Source organism: Lichenostomus cassidix, chromosome 3 (assembly GCF_008360975.1).
Source record: "Lichenostomus cassidix isolate B80296 chromosome 3, HeHo_3.0, whole genome shotgun sequence".
NCBI classification, from domain to species: Eukaryota; Metazoa; Chordata; class Aves; order Passeriformes; family Meliphagidae; genus Lichenostomus; species Lichenostomus cassidix.
In genome coordinates, this window is record NC_139483.1 from 25,070,446 (window position 1) to 25,096,413 (window position 25,968).

Consider the following 25,968-nt stretch of genomic DNA (forward strand, 5'->3'; position numbering starts at 1 on the left):
GATGCTCAGATCCATCTATGGATTGGAAGAAGGTATCAACCTCCCTTTATATCCATTTTTAAAGGATCACTGTCAAAGTGTTTCTTACAGTGCTTTTAAAAGCGCTTTTCATACTGCTTATAATAATGCCTTACGTGAAATCAGTTCTGTGGTGTGTTTATATATTGAATTTGCTTTCATTCAATGCACACACAAATTGATTTACTGTGGTAAGGATGCTTGAGTGCATGCTCGCTGATTTAATTAAGAAAAAAAAAGCCCTTTTATGAGGTATCCTATGAAGCTAGCATAAAGAACCAGGGGTTTGCATAATTACCTGTGTGTTCTTTATCAATGAAATGTTTTATGTATATACTGAGTTTAAAGTTTGGCAATATTTTTAAACTTAGCCTGTCAGAATCAAGAAAAGTAGTTTTTGCATTAAAAAAATGCTGAGGGAAGTTACCCATTTACTGTGCATGTTTAAATGACTGGAGTAATTTCCTGAAGGCTGTGTTTTGAGCTCTGGCAGTGTCTGTGGCTGATGGCATTATCCAGTCTGTAGTTTTTAGCAGGGAAGCTAGAGAAATAAACATGCTTTAGATTTCTCCCTACATGTACATGTGCTCCATATAGAAAGTTTCATGAAATCTGTAAGCTTTATGTATTCATCCTGCCTGTTACCTTCCTCTTACTCTTCTCACACAAGTCTCAGAATCTCAGATTACGCTGAGCAGGAAAGGACCCACAAGGATCATCAAGTTCAACTCCTGGCCCTGCACAGGACCATCCCCAAGAGCCACACCATCTGCCTAAGAGTATCTTGCTCACCTGCTAATGTACTTTAGCTTCCAGAATTGGAAAATAAAAGCTAAAGTGAGGACAGGTCAATGACTTTTTTTTTCCTGAACAGAAGTACTTCTAAACCAACTTTTCATCTCTTCCTGCTCCTCTCTCTGTCAAGTGTGCCTGCACTCCAGATTTCTTTCCACATTTTTGTTAGTCTTGAGTTTATAAACTGTTTGCAGTTGGATAAAACAATCTGGTAAATAAGTTGTTTGTAAAAATAAATACTATAGTCCTTTGGATGATATTTACAGTACAGTTACAGATTATGCTGTGGGTGTTTGTGCAGAAACTTTCTTGCATGTACAAAATACCTCATTGCAGTCACTTCCAGAGAACTGGCAGAGGTTTTTAGACCATAAGCTGTTACTGAATTTGGCTCTTAGTGCAACTAGGCCTAACACGATATACACAGTTAAATATAGGGATTTTCAGGTGACAGCCTTTCTCCTTGTTGTTTGTGGGAGATCCTTTTTTTGGTGAGGTTTCTTTTTAAGAGAAATTGAACTTTTTTAAATTAAGACCTGAATGTGGTCTTAATACTGTGACTAAATACCAAGGGCCTTGCAATTGAGATCTGTGGTAATATTTTACCAGAATCTTTCTAAAAGATAGGGGACTGTTTGGTGATGAGTTTGGATAGGTTTGCCACCTTTTGTTTTTATCAGTGCATTATGCTACAGCAGCAGCATATCTTTGTAGCTTGTATAACACAGTGATCCTTTTAGGAACAGACTTGAGAAAAAAGAAACACCCTTTGATCCTTACATAAAAAATACAGAGTTAGATATAAATAATGTAACATATTCTCCCTTTGTGCTGTTTTCTCCGTTATACTTAGGGTTTTTAAAGATTTGACCTGCTGTTGTAATTTTCAGATCTTAGACCACTTGATTTGTGTTTGAGGCTTTGGGAGAAATGTTCTTTGAGTACTCATGATATTTTCTGCTAATTCAGAGAATGAATTTTACAGAGTGGCTGTAAGATTTCTCTGCAAAACAAAAACTGAAAAAAGGAAAGTGTTGTCACTGTTGGATTTTTTTTTTTTCTTGATAGTAATGCTTGCTATTGCTTTAAAGTAGCTCCTAAACACTTCTCTGAAAGTGCTTTAAAGTAGCCCTGACACTTCTCTGAAAATTAGGTCTTGCTGGTTTTCTCTAGTTGTCAAGATAGTCCATTTTTTTTTTCCAGGCACACTGCTGTTATGTGAAGGTCTTAATCTTGCTGGTCTTTTAATTTTGTTTCCTGCTTTGATATTTTTGAATTTCCCTTCATGTGTGTATTTTTTTCATATGTTAGAGAAGTAGTGTGGACAGCACACAGACATTTTTCATACTTTATGGAAAATGCCTGTACCTTTCATATGCTGAGGCCTGCCAATGAAAATAGCTCCAAAAGCAGTAAACCTGGTGCTTCAGACCTGCTGTTAGAAACCAAAAGTGTAGCAAATACAATTGTTCTGCTTGCATATGTAGGACTTCCAAATACCCTGCAATATAATAGGTCATGGCCCCAAACTGTGAGGATGGTAAATGCAAGTGCATTTTCAGTTAAAGCATGTCAAAACAGGTTGGGTACAGCAAAAAAAATCACTGATCCGTTTTTTTTTTTTGGTACACATCTTGTATGCAAAGCTTCTATTTCAAGTTTCATAACTGGAGAGCTGTTTCCTATTTGATTTATCTCTAGTTGGCAAAAACTTGTAAATTGCAGTGTTGTCCTCCTCAGTGGAGCTATTCCTTGTACCTCTATCAGTTTATAGTGATGAGTTTTTCTGCTCTGGTTTTTTTTTAATCCATCTCTGGAGACTGCATATACACCTTAATTTTAAAAATGCAATGGCAATTATTTATTCTCTCCAATGTTAGGAGAAAGAAGTTAAATCCAGGACACCTCTCCTTCCACATCGCTGCCATAAGGAATAAGTCTTTTTGTCTGGCAGGGAAATACTGGCTGTCTTCTGAGCAATGGCACAGCTCAAAGCAGCTCAGTGCTGGCTTTTCCTGCACAGAGGGGTTGATACCTCACTCCCTGACGATGGTTGAGTGCAGCAGACTATGCAGGACAGAGAGCCCATGTTTTCACTTCCCTGAACAAGTGTTTTAATCATTTAAGAAATGCAAATGACATTCTCTCTCTGTCACTGCCTTGAACTCTTCAATCTCTTAGCACTGAACTTCGTGCTGTCAGAGTGTTTTGGGGCTCACCTAAAGTCTGGCTCATGCATCAGTACTCTTATGGGGTCTGGTAGGGGAATGAACAGCTGTGGCATCTGAAAGTCTGGGGCCTGGGACGGGTAGCAATTTTCTCAGCTGGGGTAACTTTGGCAGCATGTCTGCCAGTCTGCAGCAGAAGACTTGTGGGCTAGGAAGGAGTCTGCTAGGGAAACTCACAGAACTTGGGCACCTGAAGATTATGTTTTGGGTTTGTCATTTAAATGCTACAAAAGATACATTTGTTTTTGTTGTTGTTTTAGGGTTCTTTCCCCCTCTATAGGGACAGTGAGTGGCACAGAAATTGCTTGGTGAGGGCTTTGACACTTGGTGAAATGAGAGGATGGGGAGAACCCAGTTTGCCCCTCTAATTTTTGCATGGGTTTGCTAGAGTGTGAGTTAAAACAAAACAACTTTGTGTACTTCTGAACACAGTACGTTTGCTTTACTGTTATTGAGACATAATGCATAGCCCAGTCACTTGACCTCTGCCATCAATACCACTCTATTTTGTTCAGGCTTGTCATCCTTGGACTAGTTATTCATAACTATTAGCTGATAGCATGGCCATTATGGCTTGCCTCTTCACTCAAATAGGCATGGGTTTGTTCTTTTCTTGGAAGTTTTATTCTTAATGTTTGATTTGTTCTTCCTTTCAAAGGTTCTGAGGAAAAAGCACTTGAAAGATGTGCATCTCCAGCAAGTATCTGTAAGAAGGTTTGCATCGTTCAATCTCTTTTCAATAGAAGACCAGAACACAGAAGAGGAAACTGGGACCTGGGTTCAGTATAGGAGCATCTTTTATCCCAAGTACAGTGTCTCCTTAAGGTAACCACCATTTAAGTTTTAAGTACTTTCTAAGATCTTGAATGGGCCTCAAATATAAAACTCATTAGTCATTCTTCTAGTGTTTTGTGTAACTAGGGCATAGTTTACAAATATACTGGTAAGTGTTATTTTTAGTTGTTTGTTACAGTAAGCAGCTTGTCTGACTCTTTTTTTCTGGTACATTTCACTGAAGTGGCAGAGCTTGACTGAAAACACTGATGCTTGTAGCTAAAACAGAATGCAAATATGAGCATTTATTTTGTATTTTAATAGTTTTCTGTTTGACATTCTTCAGCTATAAATAGGATATTAAAAAAATCTGAACACAGGTATTTATAGTCCTCATAAAATTTTCTATGACATGAGGCCATTAATAATGTTCTAGAAGGTTTTTGGTACTGATCTATATTTTATTCAGTTTTCTTCTTAGTACTTTTTTTAAAACTCAATGATTATTTGGAAGCCACTTTTCAAAACACAATAATACAAAAATTTCCTCTTCCTACAAGATGTTATATACTTAATGAAGTAATCTATTTTTTTATTAGAGCAGATCAAACTAACAAAGATACTTGTATTAAAGAAATTGACAACAAAAGAAGTCCACACACACAAAACCAAAAACACCACAGGATCCTGAACCCTTCCTAAAAACCCTCTGAAGGAATGTAAATGAATTATCAGTAGCTTCTTATTCATTACTGTGGTTGTGGGGTTTTGTTGTTGTTTCTATTTCTTTTCTCCAGCTTGGTCTTCTTTACTGCCTTCAGTTTTGAATGTAGCCGCTATACTTGCTTTGCCTCAGCAGGTATCACTGCAACAGTAACTTAGGAATCCCTGAGTTGATACTTGTTCTGCAGCTTATTATTAGCTGTCAGAAGGTAGAGGATTTTGCACTCTTTGCACAGTGGAAGATGTTCTGGAGAGTCCAAATCAAAAAGTGCATTTTTGTTTACCTGGGACTTTAAAGTAAAGTCAATCTTAGAAATTAAGATCAAACACAACCAAGTGACCATCATTAAACTGCGAAATTTTTGCAAGGTTTTAAAATGAACTGATGAGAAAAAACCAAACCAAACTAAAGGAACTCCACAACACTGCATGCAGATCATTTTAAATTTGCATCTGGATGTAAAATCAAGAACAAAATTCTTCAGAGCTTTATGAAGTCTTAACTTTCAATTTTCCAAGCTTACACTCATTGATGTTAAAAGGATTCAAAAGGAAACTCTTCCTCTGGAAAACAGCTGTTTGTAATAGAAGTAGGTGCAGTGTTTTTTCCATGTATAGACTTTTCCTGTAAACCACCAGTGAATGCCGTGGACAAATTCAAACACTCAGAGTCTACATTATACCTTTGTGCAGTGTCCCTATTCTTTGTTTCTAGGTCTTCAGAGGCACATTGGGGGTAGGAAACATAAGGTGTTTAGATAGAATTTGGGCTGCAAAAGGCTGCAGTCCCTTCAAGTGAAGCCCTGAACTCCTCCAGTCAGTCTCCTTAGTTCACTGCTGTCATTTGCAACACTCACTGTCACTTACTTGATTTACAAGTTCTGGAGTTTTAAGGTAGGAGACTAGCTAAGGTTCATCTGTGCTGGCAGTACAAAAGCCAAGGGAATGTCAGACTGATCCTGCTCTGACATTTGATAGTTGTGTACTTCTGTTTCCACCATTTTCTATGTCATCATTTTGCCCAATAGTAGTTTCATTGATAATAGGACACAGCTCAAAGTATAGACTATGAACAAGCATGTTTATTTTTGCTTTATTTTATTATGCCTCTTTTCTCTTGTCCAATGGAAATGTACAGTTTCTGTGCTGGAGCAGACTCACACTGCCTTTCAAAAACTGAATATTGAGGAGAATAGGGACTTCTTCTGCTGGGGGTTTTTATTTTATGTTTTCCCTACATTTTATTCCTTTCCAAAAGATATTCAATGATTTCTTAAAGTGGTGATCGTTGATCATTTTAGGAATAATTATCTCAACTTGCTTTATCTTGCACTTCTATATCAAAATGTTTCCTCTGCACTGAGGCAGTGACAATAGATAGAGTATACTTATTATTTCAGAATATTGCAGGATGGTGAAGAAGGGAAGGAGTGTCACCGTGTTTTTTGCCAGGAACAAAGTATAAATAGATCACAACAAAATCAGCTTTACCCTGAGTCTGCGCTAAATAAAGTTCCTTCCCTGTTTTTGCAGAAGCAGTAATTTAGGTAGTAAGCATAACAGTTTAACATACTTTTTGCTGGAACTTACATGTCTAGAAAATAAGAAATCTTGGAGTAAGCGTTCCTGGATCTTTGAGGACGGATCGTGTGTTGGAAACTTATGGATTCTCTGACTGTCTGTATGTCTGACAGTCTTCCCTTGGTTTTTCTCTATCCACTGGCAAAATATTATTTGTAATAATAATAAACAGCAGAAACAATTTTAACAAGTTAACAAGAGCATATTATTAACAATAACTTCAGTCGGGTAAATCCAGAGCAGCATGCTTGAATAGGAGAGCCTTTTTATATCTTTTTGTCAGGACAAAAAATGTTGCTGCAGCCCCTCTAAAATCTTGACAAAAGTGCTTTTGAATTTTCATCTACATTTGTTTTCCTTATGCATTAACATCTTCTTGGAAAAGCTCATTGCATACGTTCGATGTTAAAAGGGTTGTCAGCTAATATCTTGACAGGACTAAATACTTAAGAAAGTTCATAAGGTTGTTAGTGGCTTTTGGCAAAGAGTATAAAGGTCAAGCTATATCAGTTCAAGGCCTATCAAAACGGATCAAATTGTATATTCAGATATGCTATGACCTAGCTGGAATTACTGCTCTAGAGGGGCTTGGGAGCAGTTTGTCAAGCAAATAGAAGCTTTTGTAGGAACTACCAGTCACATGCATGCTTTTCTGAATTTTGTTGTTTTTGCTGTTTCTCTAACTAAATTTAGGCTGGATTCACATCTCAGAAACAGGACCTTATGCCATGTTTTTCTGTGACGAGTTTATTTTTTTTTTTGCATCATTCTTAATAACAATGCCTCCAAAGCAGAAAGTCAGAAGCCCCAGTATAAGGCAATTTTTGCTTAAAAAATTTAAGCTGAATTTAGGTGCCATTTTGACTAGATCCTTGAAGTGAAACGTCATCAGCTTGTTTTAAAAATCCCCATTACTCTTCTGGTTAGATACTGATCTCCAGTGTGCTTAGTGATTCATAATACGTGATGGAAAGTGGTCTCTTGAGATTTGTATAGCTACTAAAGTGCTTCACAGTAGCTCTGGGGTATCCAAAGGAGTGTCTGATGAGTGTGGGCTTTTGTTAGCAGTGAAAGGTGTGTCAGAATGAAATTTCTTGTGTTAGAATGCAAAACCTCATTTGATTAGTGTAGTCTCATCTGGATTTGTATTGTATTTGATGTCCCTACATACTACATCCTTGTCTTGATGATATTAATTGAGCTTTAGCTTTCCTGGCCTTATCCCTGGATGCTCAGACAATTGCTGTATATTCTTCACAGGCTACTTGACTTTGCTTCCACATTCTGTAGGTATCTTTTTTGTGTTTGAATTTGTCCAGGAGCATCTTGTTCATCCATACAGACCTCCTAGCTTTTTTGTCTGACTTGCTCTTAGTCAGGATGCATTGCTCCTGAGGCGATCCTTGGATATTAACCAGCTTTCGTTGGCCCCTCTTCCCTCCAGGTCTTTATCCCATGGTATTCTACCAAACAGATCTCTCAAGAGGCGGAAGTCTGCTCTCCAGAAGTCCAGGGTAGCAAGCTTGTTGTGCACCCTTCTCACTGCCTTAAGGATCTCAAACTCCACCATTTCATGGTCACGGCTGCCAAGGCTTCCTTGGACATTCATGTTTCCCAACCAGCCCTATCTTCGTGGAGAGAACAAAGTCCAGCATAGCATCTGTCTTTGTCAGTTCCTCTTGAAGCATTTCAGGAGCCTCCTGGATTTTTTATGCCCTGGTGTGTTGTCCATCCAACAGAAATGGGGTGGTTGAAGTTCCCCATGAGGACCAGGGCTTGTGAATGCCAGGCTGCTCCTCTCTCTGTAGAGGGCTTCATCCACTTGGTGTTCCTGTAGCAAACTCCACTGCAACGTCACCAGTCCCTGCCCTCGCTTTAATCCTGACCCATAAGCTCTCGGTTGGTTCCTCATCCATCCCCAGGGGGACCTCCAAGCACTCCAGCTTGACATAGACAGCACCACTGCCTCCACATCTCCCCTGTGTTTTTATTTAGAGAACTTTCAGGTGTATTTGTTAGCTTTTTTCAAGTTCTGTTTAACTCTGGCAGTGTTTCATTTTGCTGTTAAAAATTATGCATGTGCTGAATATATGTTTTCTTAGGGATAGGAAGATATATAATAAGTAAATAGGACTGTTTTAAAATATTTATTTAATATTGTTTTTCTAAATCCTTCTATTCTTAGTCAGGTATGTGCTTTTAAATTTGAATTTTGTATGAATAGTTCTAGTAATGAAGTGATTATAGATCATAAAGATGCAGTGTCTCACTGTGGAGATGGCGCCTGCCTTTTAGACAGGAAAATTATTCTTTTATTTGAGTTAAAAAAGGAGCAATCAATATCTTCAAATTTTCTATTTCAGGATATGGATTTACTTTTAAATTGTAGGCTCATTTTAAGAAAACAGTGAAGAAATAAGTTATTTCTGTGGTAAAATATTTTCCATTGATCAGTCATTTGCTGTTTCAAATACTAAAGTTCAGAACTGAAAAGAACAATGTCAGCAGCTTACAGGAAGGATTAAATCTTTGTAAGGAGTGTTAAGTGTACTTTGCAAGATGTCATGCCTTTATTCTGAATATGAATGAACCTTTAGATAAAAATGTGAAAGAAATTATTAGATGATTCTAGACCTGTGGTTTAGAAATGAGGGGCATGTTATTTGTCTGTGGCAAGTAGGATGTTAGAAGATGGTATAGGATTGAATTCCATTGGCTATTCCTCTTGGATATTTCTGCTAATAACATTTTGAAATTTTAGTGGCTTATAATTTTAGAGATAAATATAAAAAACATGAAGGGAAACATATTTCAAGGAATGTTGCCTACTTCTTAAGGACAATTTACGTGGATATGGCAATCTTGGCTTTCTTCCATTTATTGCATGCTAAGAGACAATGTGAATTTTGCAGCATAAAGGGTTAGCCAAAGAGGTAAAAGGTGATGTGGCAATGTACTTCTTTTATTCACTAAGCAAGCTATGACTGTTCCATCATATTGCCCAAGACATGTATATTTGTAAAAAGAATTGTAGTCAAAGAAGCATTGTTTTGGTTTCTTGCTATGCTAAGCTGTGATCTAGAACTGGAGTGAAAGGAGTTGTCTTGTTTTGCTGTACTCTGACCCAGAAAGAGCATCTGATCAGATAACAAAGTTTGCAGATAACTCTGAGGTTCTTAGTGGGCCACAGAGACAATTGATGGTGATATGCACCAAGTCTTTTTGTAAAGTACCCTTAACAGTAACTTTTTCACCATTATCCCATCTTTCTTTTTTCACAAATATACTTTTAATTTGTATGTAGGTTAATAGTGTAGGGTGATCTGTTCTATTTGGGCTTTTTCTTTTTCAATATTATGTGGAAATATATTCTATCTTAGTTTTTGTAGTTTTTGAAGTTTATATGGGTATGTACTTAATTGTATTATTTTTTGCCATTCAGTTTAAGAATAATAGAAAAGAAGGAACTTACTTTTTTCATTATGGTTGATGAAAACCATATCTTAATAGAGACCTATTGAAGGATTCTTTTTTTTCTACTATCCATAGCTATTCTTGTATACATGTAAAAGTCTGCCACTTGTGTTACCTGAATTGGAGAGGAGGGAACATTAATATATTTTAAGATTGATCCTCACTCTCTCTGACTTCATCCAAAGTTGATTTATTTGTAGTCCAGGGTAAGGAATTCTGCTTTGCTTTGTATCAGGAGAAACATGAGTTGAATTAGTTTATTGTTCATAGATTTGTCTTCTATTACTCACTGCCTCAGCTATAGAAATTTTTGCCTATTGTACCTTGAAGACTTATTATAAGAACACTGTGAATCAGATGAACGAGGCCAGCCTGAAATTCACTTTTTCCATGATGCTTACCTGTGGTTGTTTGAAGTGCTTTGTTGATCTCAGCAATCAGAGCTTTGAACTTCAAAAAAGTTCTTCGAACTGTGTGACATCCATGAGATGTTCTAAAGCACTGTTTACTAATGTTCTTCTGTATTTTAGGATACCTGTAGAAATCTGTGGGAATTTAAGTGTTGGGGTTTACTCCCAAGCTTCTGTGATTCCTTTCCTTGACTTTGATAATTCAGTGCACATGACACTTATGACTCTGTGTTTGTCAGCTGCATTGTGGAAAGCTGTGATTGTGACAGACATTCATGGAAACCAGATGTGATGTATCTTGGCAGTTTCCTCTGGGTTTGGTGATGGAGGAGCAGCTGATGGGACAGTGAAGCAGCAGCTGTTACAGAACTGCTGAGGATGTATGTGCAGAGCAGGGGATCCCCAGCTAGAAGCTCTGTTTTTTAGGTGCAAGACTGAGTAGCATGCTATTTATGACAGAATTTGGGGTTAGAGATTACCTGTATTTACACATGCATGTAACTAATTTCTAGTCTGTGAATGGGGTCTGTGATGGAAAAGAGTTGGGGAATAGCTGGTGCAGAGTTTGTCTGCAGGCTCTACATATACAGGTCTCCAAATGGAGAAACATGGCTGTTGCTGTTTGGAAGTGTGTATTCCTGAGCTCTCCGTTTCACAAGTAGATCAGCTGTTGGCATGTTGCTTTCCTCAATCCTAAAAGTTGTCTGCACTGAGAGATTATGCTCAATTCCTTAATCTGTGTGTTCCACAAATGTTAAGTGTTTTTATCCAGTGCTATGGTTTTATTTCTCCTTTTTGTATTTGCCTATCTTTTGATCCTGAAGTATATAAATTGTATTCTATTCTAGACTAGAACATTTCACTTACTTGTGTTTTCCTTTCTTCGTAGCATTTAGTACTAGATTACTAAATTTTTCATCCTAACCTTTGTTTGCTTCACTTGGAGAGTTACATGATAAATCTCCTTTAGATAGGAACTATGTACATAAAGAAATTGAGGGGAAAAAAAAGAAACCAAAACATGTCATCCTAAGACTACCTTGCATGCCAACAGAGATTAAAATATTTCTTTACTTCCTCAGCATCTCCCTTTCCCCATCTTACATTCATTTAGAGATGAGACATTCACAACTATTCCAGAGTCCCTAACAGCCTCAGATGTATGCACAGTTCCAGAATTTGTAGGGGGCTGAGGAGTCAACAGGGGAGAGTTTAAAGGGCAGCTCTGTGGTTGGCAGAGTTACCAATCCTGTTGGCTTTCTTGTGGCTTCCCTTGCACTAACTCTGTTGCATTGGTTGTCTAATTTGATAGAAAACCAACTTGCAAAAAAGAAGAAGAAAAAGTACATTAAAAATCCACGTGATCCATCAGCATTCTTGTGGACTTCTGCTGTAGAGAAGGAATGTAATTTTGGTTTGTTTTTATGTAGCTGGGAGAAGAGCAGTAATGTCCAGTTGAATCTTTTGTAACATCTCTCATGTAATTCTTTGTCCTCGCTCATGAGCTCATTTCAGTTTGTTAACTTGATTTCCATTCGGTTTTCATTTTTTTAAGAATTAGTTTAGTTGCTGTGTGGTGCTTCTCAAAATTTAACATGTTAATGTTTCTTTATTTAATGCTATTGTGTTCATCAGAAGCTATAAATAATGGGTTTTTCACAATAAATGTACAATTTCATATTTGCAAAAAGGTTGATTTTTTTTTTCATTCTTTCAGCAGTCTTCCTTCAGGAAAGAACAGCTAAGACAATGAAAACTAATTTAGGTGTTAGAATTCTTGGATTTATTTCATTTTTTCAGTATTTCAAATTAGTATGTTCCCAAACAGCCTCAGAAGCTATATTTGAAACATAATTAAAAAGCTATATTTTTGTATTTTGCTGCCTTGGTGAATTCTTTCTAGATTTTCTTTAATGCATTTGTGAAACAACTATGTGATCTGATTGTAGTGAAAGACTTTAATATTTTTTTCATTTTGGGCCTAGATTGGCTTGGAATATTTAAAAAAATATTGGATTTTTTTTTTTTATGTGTGTCACTGCACATTTAAAGGCAAATTTAGGTAAATTTTTATTCAGTTTTGGTGTGTATTCTTTTTGCTGCTGTCAGTGTTTTCCTCACTGTGTTCTAAAATTTGCAGTTGCATGAAATTTAGGTAATTAAGTTATTATCCCCACTTTTGAATGTTTATTTCACGAGTTATGCAAATGTAAATCCAAAGAAAATGCAGTTCACTGAACACATTAATCAGTTTCATCATTCACATTAATTTAAGTGTTCTTGATTTTTGTGGGAGAAAATAGGAATATGCATACAGCTGCTTCACAAATACTCTTTGGGTTTTCCCTTTCAAGGAAATTGCTTTACAAAAATTCCTCCTTTCCTCTATGTGACTTCCACAACAAAATAAAAATTGATGCTCCTTGGAAATGTTTTCCTCTTGATACTAGTTTCTGAGAAACACATTCCTCCTGATTCATGGATTTCAGTGATGGGACTTTCAAGACTGGTGATTGTCCCCTTGTTTTCCCCCTGGTGGCTACAGTAGTACCTGTTTGCTGCTTCAGTGTGAAAGGGGGTGGCGAGAAGTGAATGCATCCAGAGGACCTCTTTTTTGAACATGGGTTTTTTTGGATGGTTTATACGTTGGTAAAGTCACTATTTATGTTTTCTTCCAGATTTCACAATGGCGTCTTAAATGTTAAAGATGTTCTTACAAGTTTTGACAACACGGGGAATGTCTGTAAGTCACTGTTTATTTAAATACAGTATTGTGTTGATAGAAGTCTAACTGTACCAGTGTAAAACATTTCTTTTAGCTGGGAAACTCCTTTACTGTGGTCAGAGAGGTACCATCGTTTATGGTTTTATGTAGCACAGTTGTTTGTGTTGGACACATCCTGAAGTCCTCCCAGTGCAGGTTATTTTTGGTTCTGTGGCTATGGTGGGACCGTGAGAGCAGCTGAACTGGACTGGACAGAACATTAGTTTAGCCCACTGATTGGTGTTGGCCAGGGGCCAGCAGTGGCTGTGTGAGGAACAACAGTGCAAGGACATGGGGAGCAACCAGTGGTACTTCTGGCTTGGAGAGGACAAACCTGAACCAGAGAAACACAAGAGAAAGCACACAGTCACGTTGTGAAATTCCTCCCTACACAATGTTTTGGATCCTAAAGCATGAAATCAATTCAAAAGGCAAAGAGGAAAAAAATTGTGCAAGAAAAATTCACTGTGGCTATTAAATATAAAGACATCACTTATGGCCTAGGAAGTGCTGAGTGTTAGGAGAATTAATGGGGCAGTAGGATGATATGTTTGTCCTGATCTTTAACTCTTGTCTAAGCATCAGTTACTGGTTGCATTAACCTGAGGCAAGATGAGCTCTAAGTGGGCCATCAATGTTTGACCCAGTATGGCTCTGCTTCAGTATACTTATTAATAAAATTAGCTATGCTATTAATGGGCTTGAATTATAAAATTGTGATGGACCATGGAAACAAAGCTGAGCAAAAATATTGAAACATTTTTGATCTTAGGAGTAATTGCTATTATATAATTAGCAATTAGAGATATGTGTATAATTCTTGTTTGGTTATTCTGCCTTATCTTTCACGTTGGTTTGTTTGTTTTCAAACAAGCAAACTGATAGAATAAAGTTGGTAAAGTTTGCCAGATATTCAAGAAATATGCACGTATTTCCTCCTCCCTGTTAAGCCAATTATATAGAAACTGTTCTGATATATACGTGTTTCATCTCAAAATTCCAGTTTTAGTATTCCAAAGCTATGTTTCAAAAAACATTAGTTCATTAGATCACAACTTGAGCATTTATTCTGAACATCAGAGAAAGGACTTTCTCGGTGTGTGTGTGTGTACATGTCTAAAAGTGATCACATAATGAATCAATAATATGGTAACATGATTTCTTGGTCTTTGTTCTTTGTGTGTGTACTGAGATTATGCTCAATCTACACAGATTTCCTTGTTAACACAAATGATTTACTCTGCTAAAGTTTTCAAATGCTTTCCTATTGATAGATGTGCTGTCACCTCTTCTGTTAACTTTTCCCAGTATTTCAGCTACTTTTTTATTGATTGCAGATGGCAGTACACTCTAGCAGGCACACCACTAGTGCTAACACAGGAGTAATATGATATTTGTCGTTCTCACTGTTTCTCCATTTGTACAAAGATTCACGTTTGTACTTTTGGATTCAGAATTGTTTTGAGTGTTCATGCTGTGCTATTATATATAGCATTTGCCGAGTCACTTCCAGATTCACTGCTTCCCTATTTTTAAATATCTTTGTCTGTAAGTGTCTGTCTGTATTGATCTCCATATTACTGGTTTATGCCTGTTGTACTATGTACTCTGGATTACACTCTATTAGGGTAACTTTAAAATTGTTATCTGCTGGCAGCATGCAGTACTGGCTTGGAGTGTAATAATCATGCTTTTTTGTTACCACCTGTATGGAATAAACATTCTCAGTATCCAAGCCAGAGTAACTGTGTGTCTGTCACACCATCATAGTAAATTTTCCCCAGCCTTGTGTTTACTGAACTGCTCTATTTGGATCATACCTGACATAATTTTTGTGCATTCCCATTATCCCTTAATTTGGATTGCTCTTTCTTGGTTTTATCCTGTGTATTTCTTGACTCTCTTTGTGTTAACCCACTGTGGAAATGACTGGGAGCACAAAGGGAAGGTGTTTGCCTCCTTTTAACCCCAGAGGTAACTACTGTTGTGTTTAAAAAATTAGGTTGCCTGTTGTTTACAACTGCTGTAGTGTTCTACAATAACTTTTTATTATCAAATCATAATCTGGTCTAAAAAAACCCCAAATATTTCTGAAATGATCTTTTGACAGTATCAGATTATTTCTCCTAATGCGTAATACTAACGGAGCTAGCCAGAACTGAATGTGCTGTCCCAGCAGTGTGCTCTGTGAGGGGATGCACTGAATAATTACAGTCTCCAGTGTTCCTTCAGGACACACTGCATAGCCAGCATTTATTTACTGGCCACAAAACTTCACTTAAACGGCTTGGACTGAGTTACCAGAAAACAGGGAAATATTTTAGTGTTCCATGTGTTTGTTTTGGCTCCCATACTGAATATTTATCAGCAAGATTAATGTTTTGCTAGAAATTTTTAGCTTATGAAATAATTTCATAATAAACAGATCAGCTTTTGTAAAAACTGTATTATGTTTTTAAGCATAATAATTTGTTTCAAATAACCTGGTTTGTGTGTTTTGGGGGGGGGAGCTTTTTGTTTCTTCTACTAAATACTTTCTGTTAAAAGAAGCTCTTTCAGGGAGTGTTTCTATGGTCTTTCTGTTTCACATTTGATCTCTGTGCTTGTGGTCTTCAATAGCTACATCACCATACACCATCAAAAGTGGTAGAGCAGACTCCAGTTAATACCACAGTCTCTAAACTCCCAGTAGGTATCAACTCAGTACAAGATATGCCACTAGCTGGCAGCATTATATAAAATATCAATAAGCAGTTTTTGAGGAATACTTGTGACTCCTTCCAAAACTGCTGCCTTACACCACTAAAACTTCAGGATAAAAGTGGAGCCAACTGGAGTAGCTGTAAATGGTGTATTGCAGGGTCCCAAGTGTTAACTCTGCAAATTGCTTCTGTGCAATGGCTCGTTCAGACTTTGTGTTTGTATACCTACACTTGTATTCTGTCTTTTTCTTAAAAAATTCTGGAGATGCATTTTCACTACAGGATTGCCACTGAGAATGAAAATTCATACTACAAGTTGCAACTGGTTTTTACTTTCTCAGAAAAATGTGAAAGTTTTTTCTCTCTGCTCATTCTTTGTGGGAGAATGGTTTCCACATGAAAACTCTAAATGAATTCTCCACACAGACAGGATGCAGTGCTAAATGCACTTCATTCAGCTTTAATTCTATGCATAAACAGGAGGCAGGGAAAAGAGGACTGGAATGAAGGAAAGGATCAGTCTGTTCATTTTAGACAACAATATGCCATCTGTTAAAAACAGGGTACAACCTGACACCATCTCTAGTCCTAAGATAGTCCTTTAAAAGAACTGATGGTTCCCAGGCAGGAGGTTCAGTGGTGACATTGTGGGATCGCATCAGCTGGCCCCCAGAACCACATGGCACGCTCATCCTGGCAGAAGAAATTGTCCAAAAATTAAGGAAAATTCTGCAAGGATGAGCTTTTGAAAGTATTGCCTTCCCTTGCCTTTCCAAGTGGGAGAAAGCAGTAATAACCAAAATGCTTATATGACTATCCCCCTGAAGTAATCATTGCAAATTATGTAAACATTTAAATTAAGTGAAATGATCAAGGGTCAAAATGTAAACCTCTTTACTATTTGTCCCCAGTCTAAGCAAGCTACAGGGTCTGCAAAGGAGAATTTTAAGAAGTAAAATACAGCATACTTTCAGATTTTCATCTAGTATGTTTTCATCTGGTCTTATCACAGAAACAAGATATTGCAGAATGCTCAAGTAGTATAAAGTTGCAATTATGTTATATGTAATAGCAAAACATTTTCTGGTAAACTGCACATAGCATTAGTTAATAATGTAATAATTTTCAAGAAAAAACATGTTCAAGACATACTCATTTTATTTTCTACTTGGCTGAGTGTACAATTATATGTTCTAGAACTAAAAGAGCAGCAGAGGGTGCTACAGTTACAGAGCTACCCAGGCACATACTCCAAAATTTCCTGTAGGCAAGTCCTGATAAACACTTAAGCTTTAATTTGAGATAGATGTAAACAGGATAGTTTTAAATTCTGTTGCCTCTGTTTATAGAGGAAAACAGATAATCTATGTGAAATCCAGGAAAAGTAGAATTACATACCCACTTCTTTCTTGATTTTTAGGTTAAGTTTAATTGATGGAAAATGTTGCATAGTTTCATGAAAACAGTGTCTGGATATAGCTACTGTTACAAAACACTCAACATATTTAGAACTGTTTTGGTTTATGCTAATTTTACACTTAGAAGTTCCAAGAAGCAACAAGTTTTATATTGGAAAAATTTGTTGTTTGTTTGGGGTTTTTAAAAATTATTTTCCCAAATAAGCTTGCTGAGTTGAAGAATGGTTTTGCCCTTCATATAATATTTTTCATGAAAATAACTTGAGAGATGGATTTTTTCATAAATTTCAAGTTCACATCAAGGTTTTTTTGAAACATAAATCAAAGGGGAAACAAAGAAATAAATTGTTTTTCTCCTTTTAGTTTTCACTTTTTTTTCCAGTTTATATTAATTTTAAAATTACACTTACTTAAAACTGGTAATTACGTAACTTTAGGAAAAAATATTTTTAAAATCTACTTTAAAACTAAGAACCTTTTCTTCTTTCCTCCATTCTCTCAAATAACTAAATCAAGAGGGATATCTTCTTTGTGGTAGTAATATATGAGGATGAGATTAGAGAGCTATGTGTTTTCTTCAGAGCTCTCACTGTGACTGAGATATCTGAGCTCTTCAATGGAGAGATGATGGCAGCTACTGAATTATCATGCTTGGAAGGATAGATGCCATAAAGTCATGTAGGGAGCATCACTGGATGCCATCCTTTATGGCAGCAAAGGCACTCCTGCATTTCAAGTAACATTACCTAGAATCAACCAGGGAGCAGAGTGCAGTTTTCAGGTGCTGCTGTGGAAGTTTCCCTTGTTGTTTTGAGTAAACATCTGGTTATCAGTGGTGAAAAGCCTGCCAGCTGGAATATGTTTCCTGCCTCTCCATGCCTCAGTTGGTATTCTCACCTGAAGAAACTGCCACCCGTTGTCCTCTGAGCCTTCTCTCATTCCTCTGGTGTGGCAGTTTGGAATTACTTATCATGTCAGCTCCTCAGAGCCCATTGAAAGTCTTCAACAAAAAATAAATTGTCTGGAAGAGTGTTTGAATAGCAACGATACATGTCGTTTTGAATGAAATATTGTATTTATGATACCTACAATTTACTATTCACTATGCAGCTTCCTTTTAAATAAAACATTTCATGATCAGGGTTAAGAAAAACCAGCTGTTTCCTCCCTCCCTTCTCCATCCAATTCACTTCACTGATTCAGTTTACAAGCATCATCCAAAGCAGTCACATTGACATAACCGACATAAGGCGTATGGAATGGAGCAGAAAATAAGTATAGGGAGAGGAGCAGGCACCTTTTAAATTACTCTTGCTACCAGAATTGTTTTTATGATATTTTTCTTTGATGGAACATCAGTGATTTGTCTGTTTTAAGTACTGTCCTGAAATATTTGGCTTTTCCCCACTGACTAAAATTTTCTGTTTATCAGGAACCTATGTGTGAAAAGAGGAATCATAACTGTGGTCAGGGATCCATTTCTTCTAAAGTACTTTTTTCCTGTTATGTATTCCAAACATTCTCTTTGTGTCTATACTTCCAAGCATGGCACCAGCTTAGAGAAGTGGGAGGTGAAGAAGCCCAGTTGAGCACTTCTGAGTTCCCTCTTTCTTCCTGGGTCAGATCGAAGGTTTTGTAGGAGCTGGTTCGCCTCTTCAGGTTATTCCAATGAGAACATTTTGGTAAAAATATGTGAATCTCTTAGGGCAACTGTAGTTACTTTTCTGTGTTGCTGAGCAGTGTTTTGTACCTTGGCACTCTGATTAGCTACGTTTTGGCATCATCTGTTGTCTTAATCTTTATAAAAGTAGTTGGCGTAAGTAGGTTTCTAAGTGTACTGCTTGTGCTAATCTTCTACAACGTGAAGTATTTTTGAAAATATTCCATGTATTCTAAACGGATTACCATGAGAAATTGGATCTTTTGATTTACATTAATTAAAATTTTGAAGATACAGTATAACACCTTAAATTAGGCTGGTAGAAGAAGAGTATGAATGATTTTAATTTATTCCATGGATTTTACTTTTGCTTTAGATAACGTATCTTAGTCACCTCTTTAACTGAGATAGGGTAGGATAGCAATGGTAAGCATCCCTTTAAGATGTGCTGTGCTATTGATTAAGCTTAGTCTTTTAATGCATTTTAGAGTTTTCTCTAAAAATATTTCAAATTTGAGCGTAATTGAAATAAATAGTTTCAAATGAGTTTGATGTGCAGTAGAGTGTTGCCATTTACATGGAACTTGCATGTTTCTTTGTAATGGTTCTTTTTGTTCTCACAAATTCCTTTTCCTTGCCATGTTCTAGCCATGCTTTCAGTGCTGCTTTTCACATCCTGAGTATCTCCCTTCTGTTTGACACCACCACATGTTGCTGGTGCTTTCTGACTTGCACATCAGATGGGGCATTTCTCTGCATTGTATTGTAGTCTCATCAGTGGCTGGAGTGTGGTGGTAGCAAGTGCAGTCCTTGTTCTTTGTTTTCTCTACACAAATGCAGCTGAAATGTTATGCATAACTTGAACCTTGTTTTGGTTTTGTTTCAGGTTTGGTTTAGAGGACTTTTCAAAAGGTGCCTTGTATTTAATTAAAAAAAAATCATATTATAATGTTTGAACTCATGTCTTCTTTTGAAAATGTCAGAGTGAAAGGTTTTTATTTAGTTCGGCATCATTTCCTAAGATTGTATTAAAAAAACCTGTTCTTTGAGTAAAGTATTTCTGGAAACAAGAATTTGAAACCTTTGGTGAATTATATATCCATTTGAAATGTTTTGTCTGATGATAGTTCTGATTGAAATGTATGATGAAAACTAATCTACATAGTAGTGACCAGATGAAAATCCAATGTAGAACTAGTATTTATGTACTCAGCTTGATAAATTAAATACTGTTATTGTATGTACTGTGAAATAAAATTATATTGGGTTTAAGCTATTATTTTAAAAATATTTTCAATAATATGGAAAGGAGTGGATAAGACCTTATTTCAGAAATCTAAAGAACTAGTTAACTAATTTTTGGTAAACCCAGTGGATTAAAAGAGTCTCCTATACAAATGGTGTGTGTATATATATATATAAAAGAGCCTTCTATACAAATTGGTAAATAGAAAATGTGTAAGAAATGTGTACAACTGCAATTTTGTTGTAATTCCTGGAGTCCAGACTTGTGGTTTTTAATTAAGACTGCAGCTCACCTGCCAAAGATTTTAGTGACTATTCCATAAACAATGATTTGGAACCTACTGATTTTGGCAATGATGATTTCACATCTATTCTCCTTACTGGTAGAAAATGTCTCCTCATATCTAATGGAAGCCTTTTTTACTAAAACTTAAACTTATTATTGGTTTGGTCCTTGGCAAAACTGAAATTTTCTTATGCAATAGCTTTTTAGGTATCCCATGGCCTTGCCTATATCTTTTTTCCTTATGTCCAGCAAACCAAATTCCGTCATGTTTTCTTAAGCTACAGTTTTTGCTAGGCTCTGATTTTTCTGTAGATTCCATACATTTGGTTTGTATCTTTCTTGAAGAATGTTTATCAAATATGGGCATAGTATTCCAGTTGAGATCAATATAATGCTAAGTAAACCAGGAGATTTTGTTTTACAGCCTGTAATCCCAATATTGTATTTCCCTCTTACAACAGTATGACTTTGACTCATGGTGAGCTTTTGACTTGCCATGAGATTCACGTCCTCTTCAGAAGGAATAAGTTATTTCTAATTGTGTATTTGTGTAGCAGATTATTCTTACCCAATTTTAATACCTGGCACTTATCTCTGTTGAACTTTTTTCTGTTTACAGACTCCTCTCAGTTCATTGCTTTTGTCCTTTGAAGCCTGTCTTTCAATTTATTGGACTTTTAAAACTGATAAATTGGTAATGTAATGCACATGTTCCTTTAGATGATCAGTGAAAACACTGAACAGAGCACAGTCTGATGTAGAGATTTATGGAAACTCCACCTGTTAAATTCACCTGCTTTTACAGCAAAGCATTGAGAATTATTCCCATTATTCTCCATAGTCTTTTTTCTTGATCAGCTCTTCACCTATCTTTACCAAATTTTATTTAGACTATTCCGTATGAAATTGTCAAAAGCTTTCTAAAGTTTTGATACAAGACATCTACTGCTTCTGCGCTATAAACAAGTCTCTTATCTTGTTGCTCTGGTGAATGGTTTTTTAATTAAAATCTGTAATTTATTTTTTATTGTTATACTTTGTTGTGGAACATGCAACAAAAGAATGAAAAACATGAATCTGTTTCAAGTTTTTAATTATGTGAAGATGAGGGAGACGTTGAATTGAATGAAACATTATACTTAATTATAGAATGCATAATTGTCTTATGCAGTGAAAGTCACCTGTTGATTCTTTGCCTTACAATTTCATTCATTTTCTGAAAGCTCTTATTTTAATCATTTATACTACAGATGTATCCTATCTGAGCTTCTATGCATAGTTCTGTCTTGTAGTTCTTTGGTGTCCTGAAGGAGAACTGCAGCTACTCTGAGCTATGTACTGTGGTTTTGTGGCATGTTTGGAAATCTAGCAAAAATTAGGATAGGATTGTAAAAGCCATCCACCCTAATACACATTTTATCTCACATCTCTCCCATTACTTTTAATAAGTGTGACAGAAAGTCACATAATGCAAGGTTTTGGGGTTTTTTAAATTATCATTTTGTTTGAGGCTTTTTTGGTCATTTGGGTGTACTCAAATGTATTTGAGCCTCTTGCACTGGAGAAATAAAATTCTGTTATAATATTCAGGACTAAAAAGAAAGCAATTTGAACCCGTTATACCTTTTGACACCAAGCCCTTTTCTATTGTATTTATTGTCAAACTGTGACCTGTGCTTTGTGAATTAAATTTACTTTGTTAAATTTGCAGGGTTATATTCTCAGGAGCGCCTTCTCATTTTAAATGCCACCCATTTGGGTTATCAAAATTGAAGGACTTACAGCTGTGTCAGAAAAGAGGCTTTGGTATTGCTGAACTGAACTTTAGATACTGTGACAGTAAGATTCAGTCCTCCTTCAGATAAGGAGGCATTTCTACACACAGGCATGGCCTGGAATTCACCACAGCTGGCATTCACAGTCTTAAATCCTTCCCTTTATTTAGATGCTTCAGCTGTGTCCCTCAAAAAGCATAGAAGGGGTAACTTTTTTGGGTTTGTTTAACCTTCTATGAGGTAGCTGCAGATTTAAGTAGAATTTATGTGGTTTCAGACACATTGTTATAACAAGGTGGTCTCATGAAAGTAGGAGCACTCAGCACACCTGAGTTAGCAAAGGGAATAGCCTCAGAGCTTTTATGTGCTCACTTAGTGGAGCTCCTTCTGGACAGTAAGACAAGACACAATATTACTAAATGTATTGGGTAGTCCCTCATGACAGCGTGTCAGGAAAAAACCCCACTGCAATCTGCCAGTAAGTATGAATTTAGCATATGAAGACAGTAGCATGCCTCACTGTATGCTTATACCCAGTTCCATAAAATTTACCCATTCACACAGCTAAAACACTGTACAATCTTTAGCTATTTTACAAATCAGCACCTTAGTATAAATTCTGTCAGGTTAAAAATACTGGAATGTCTTCATAATAAAACATAATAGGACACAGCAGCTTGCATGCAGGGTCCTTATTTTTGCTGTGTTTTGGTTCTCATTTTAAAATTGTGACAATTTGAAGCAATTTGTAGCCATTTGTAGGTTTACTCATTATTTAACTGGACGTTCCCAAAGTAGAAAATATTATTTCCTTTTTTTTGTGTGGTTAAAGACTCTGCTCAAAATGAGCTTAGCCAGATAAACAGAGGGGCTTTTATTACCAGTAAGAATTAATTTGATAATTTTGTCCACAACCATAATCTGCTTTTAAAATCATGCATTATATTTTCTGTGGAAAACTAACCAATATAAATTCCCTATGAGAAAGGGATGTGCAGCTGCACATCTCCTGTGGGAGAGGGTTATTGACAGGTGAATCTGAGTCCATTTTATGATTATGTCCTAGGTTAAAGTAACAGGAAGATTCTTAATCTGTCTCAGAAAATATATTTATGTAGGTGGGTTTTGGCTGGTTCTGATTGGACTAGTGCAGTTATTTATTGAACAGCAGTGAACTGTTAGTTTTTATGTACTGTAATGTTTCTCCCTTTGCCAGTTGAGATTATCAGACATTGCTTTCAAATGCAAATCTGTGAGAAAGTGCTGAAACCAAAAGTCAACTATTTCTATGAAATAACTTGTCAATAACTTATATTGATTCATAGCACGCACTGCGTTTGTTTCATCTGGTTTTAGATTAAAAATAATATTTGAAAAAGGTTGAAAACTCATGAGTCTAGGGTACAAACCGAAGTTTGTGTTCAATATTTTTCTTTCTTGTTTTTTGTGGTACTACATTTGTCACTTCCTTGAGCTGTATTTAAATTTTGGAAAACACAGGCTTTTCTTGTGTTTCCTAAAGAAACTTCATATAGCCATCAAGTTAAAGGATTTATGAATGTTTAAAAACAAATGCATGCAGCAATTTAATTATTCTTTGTTATATGTAGGCACACTCCTGAGGAATTATATGACTTTTCACATGAAGAAGCAGACATTTTACTTACCATAAAAGTTGAGCATTAAAATGTGAACAGCTTTGTAAGCCTTGACTTAAAAGTAATTATATCCAGATGGTAGCAGTAGCAAAAGGCAACAGTCTACAGTGGTTATAAGCTGCCTTGTTAAACTGCTCAGAAAGGCAGTAGGACCCATAAAATTCTTACAGATACACAGGAATAAAATGGTCATACAGGTTTGGCATTTAAAAGCAAAGATCTCTGTACTTTTTTAAATAGACAGTAAAATATATTGTCTTTGAATATACATAATTCAGATATATAAACAAACTGGTATCTGCTAAGACTAGACTCATATGAGTCAAGGTAGAGATGAGTAACTTTTGGAAGCCCTCCAAATAATGCCTTCTAATTGCTTGCTCAGATAAAATTCTTGTTGAATTATTTTCCTTGCTGTAAAAGCACCTGTAGAAAAATAAATAGTTATCCTTCCCATTTCCATTGAATTTTCCAGTTCCAGAGTTAGAAACATGCTGTCATACCTCGCGCTGAAAAAACCTTAAATTACAGTAGTGCTATTGAATACATATTCAAGATCAACTACTTAGCAGAGGCTTCATTCATTGCAATCTTTGTTGTAACTGATAAATGCTTTACAATGTAAATGTTTGCATAGTGTAGCAGCCAGTTGCACATCTCCGATGTTAATCTCCAGAAGTTTGTAATACCTCACGCCTTCCATTGGCAGGCAAAAGTAATTCTGACAGCAATCAACATACATAATATAGGTTTTCAAATATGTAGTTTTTTTGACGGTAGGTACAGCACAACAATATAGATAATTTCAGACAAATAAAAACTGGTAGAGGTAATCTAGGTGCTTTAAGTTGTTGTAATTGTCATTACGGCCAATTCCTGTTTCCTCATAATTACTTTAGTGTTTTCTTTTGAGGATTCTCTTTATGTGCTCTTCAGAAAATGATATGGTACACAGTACATAGATAGAAATTTTATGGTTTATTTCTATCTGTGTACTTAAATTTTATTAAGTACACAGATAGAAATTTTATGGTTTATTAGGGTGACAGCCTAGCAGAAAAGAGAGATGTTATGCCAATTAATTCTGCAAGGCTTATCTAGAATCAGATTGAACTGCTGATGACTGAGAATAATTAATGAAAATTCTGTGTTTTCATATATGAGTTGTTTCTTAGCATTTTTTTTTTAGAATAAACAGAATTTTCTATGTTTGGCATTTAAAGAGCTTTGTTGTAATTGTTGAATGTGAACTGTCAAAAATAAGTAGGCAGAAACTTGGAAATGATGAGTCCAAATATCATAGAACAGTTTGATTTGGAAGGGATCATAAAGACCGTCTTGTTCCAACTCCCCTGCCATGGGCAGAGACACCTCCCACTAGACCAGGTTGCTCAGAGCCCCATCCAGCCTGGCATTGAACACTTCCAGGGATGGGACATCTACATCTTCCCATGGCAACCTGTTCCAGTATCTCACCTCTCTCACATTAAAGAATTTTTTCCTAATATCTAATGTAAACCTGCCCTCTGTCAGTTTAAAGCTATTAGCCCTTGTCCTATCACTACATGCCTTTTGACAAAGTTGCACTCCAGCTTTTTGGAGCTTTTTGTAGCTCCCTTTAAGTTCTGGAAGGCTTCTATAAAGTCTCCACAGTGCCTACTCTTCTCTAGGCTGAACAATCCTAACTCTCTCAGCCTGTCTTCATAGGAAAGGTGCTTCAGCCCTCTGAGTATCTTGGTGGCCTCCTCTGAACTCATTCCAACAGGTCCATGTCCTTATGTTTTTGGGGACCCCAGAGCTGGATGCAGGTGGGATTTGAGCAGATGGGCAGAATCCCCTCCCTTGCCCTGCTGCCCACACTGCCCACACAGCCCAGGACACAGTTGGCTTTCTGGGCCACTGTGAGTGCATTTTGCCAGCTCATGTCCAGCCTTTCCTCCACCTTCACCCCTAAGACCTTCTTGGCAGAGCTGCTCTCAGTCAGTTCTCTACTCAGCTTGTATTTGTGCCTGAGTTTGCTTTGCCTCAGGTGCAGCACCTTGCACCTGGTCTTGTTTGCATGGTTATTCCTGTTAGATCATTTCACAAATCAAAGCATTTAAATACAGGGATTTGATTTGTCATTGAATAATGGTTTTTGTTCCACAATTACAGATGTGTGTGTACTGCTCAGAAGAGATTATCCTATGATTTTTTTATGTACATCTGTATAACTGGCATGGACTTCTTAATGCGTGTATGTACATAGGTATGGATAGCTATTATGCATAATTATTAATGTTCATATTGCATATATGGAGAACAAAATATGTTTTTTTAACAGGGTGTTTTTTAGTAAGATATTGTCAAAGATTTATTTTACCTGACAGTTTACTTTGACCCTGACTGAAATAGGATCTTATTGGTGACATAATTATTGTAAGATGATGAAAGGAGAACTGCAATGTGCCATCTTTC

General features: G+C 36.4%; 1 protein-coding gene across 1 annotated transcript in view; it reads left to right on the forward strand.

Moving 5' to 3' along the window:
* Positions 1–25,968, forward strand: part of CAMKMT (calmodulin-lysine N-methyltransferase) — a 211,975-nt gene that overhangs the window by 1,827 nt on the left and 184,180 nt on the right. The window contains exons 2-3 of the mRNA XM_085054995.1: positions 3,700–3,866; positions 12,682–12,746. Of these exons, the coding sequence (XP_084911121.1) occupies positions 3,700–3,866; positions 12,682–12,746 (232 nt within the window). The remainder of the gene's footprint in view (positions 1–3,699; positions 3,867–12,681; positions 12,747–25,968) is intronic.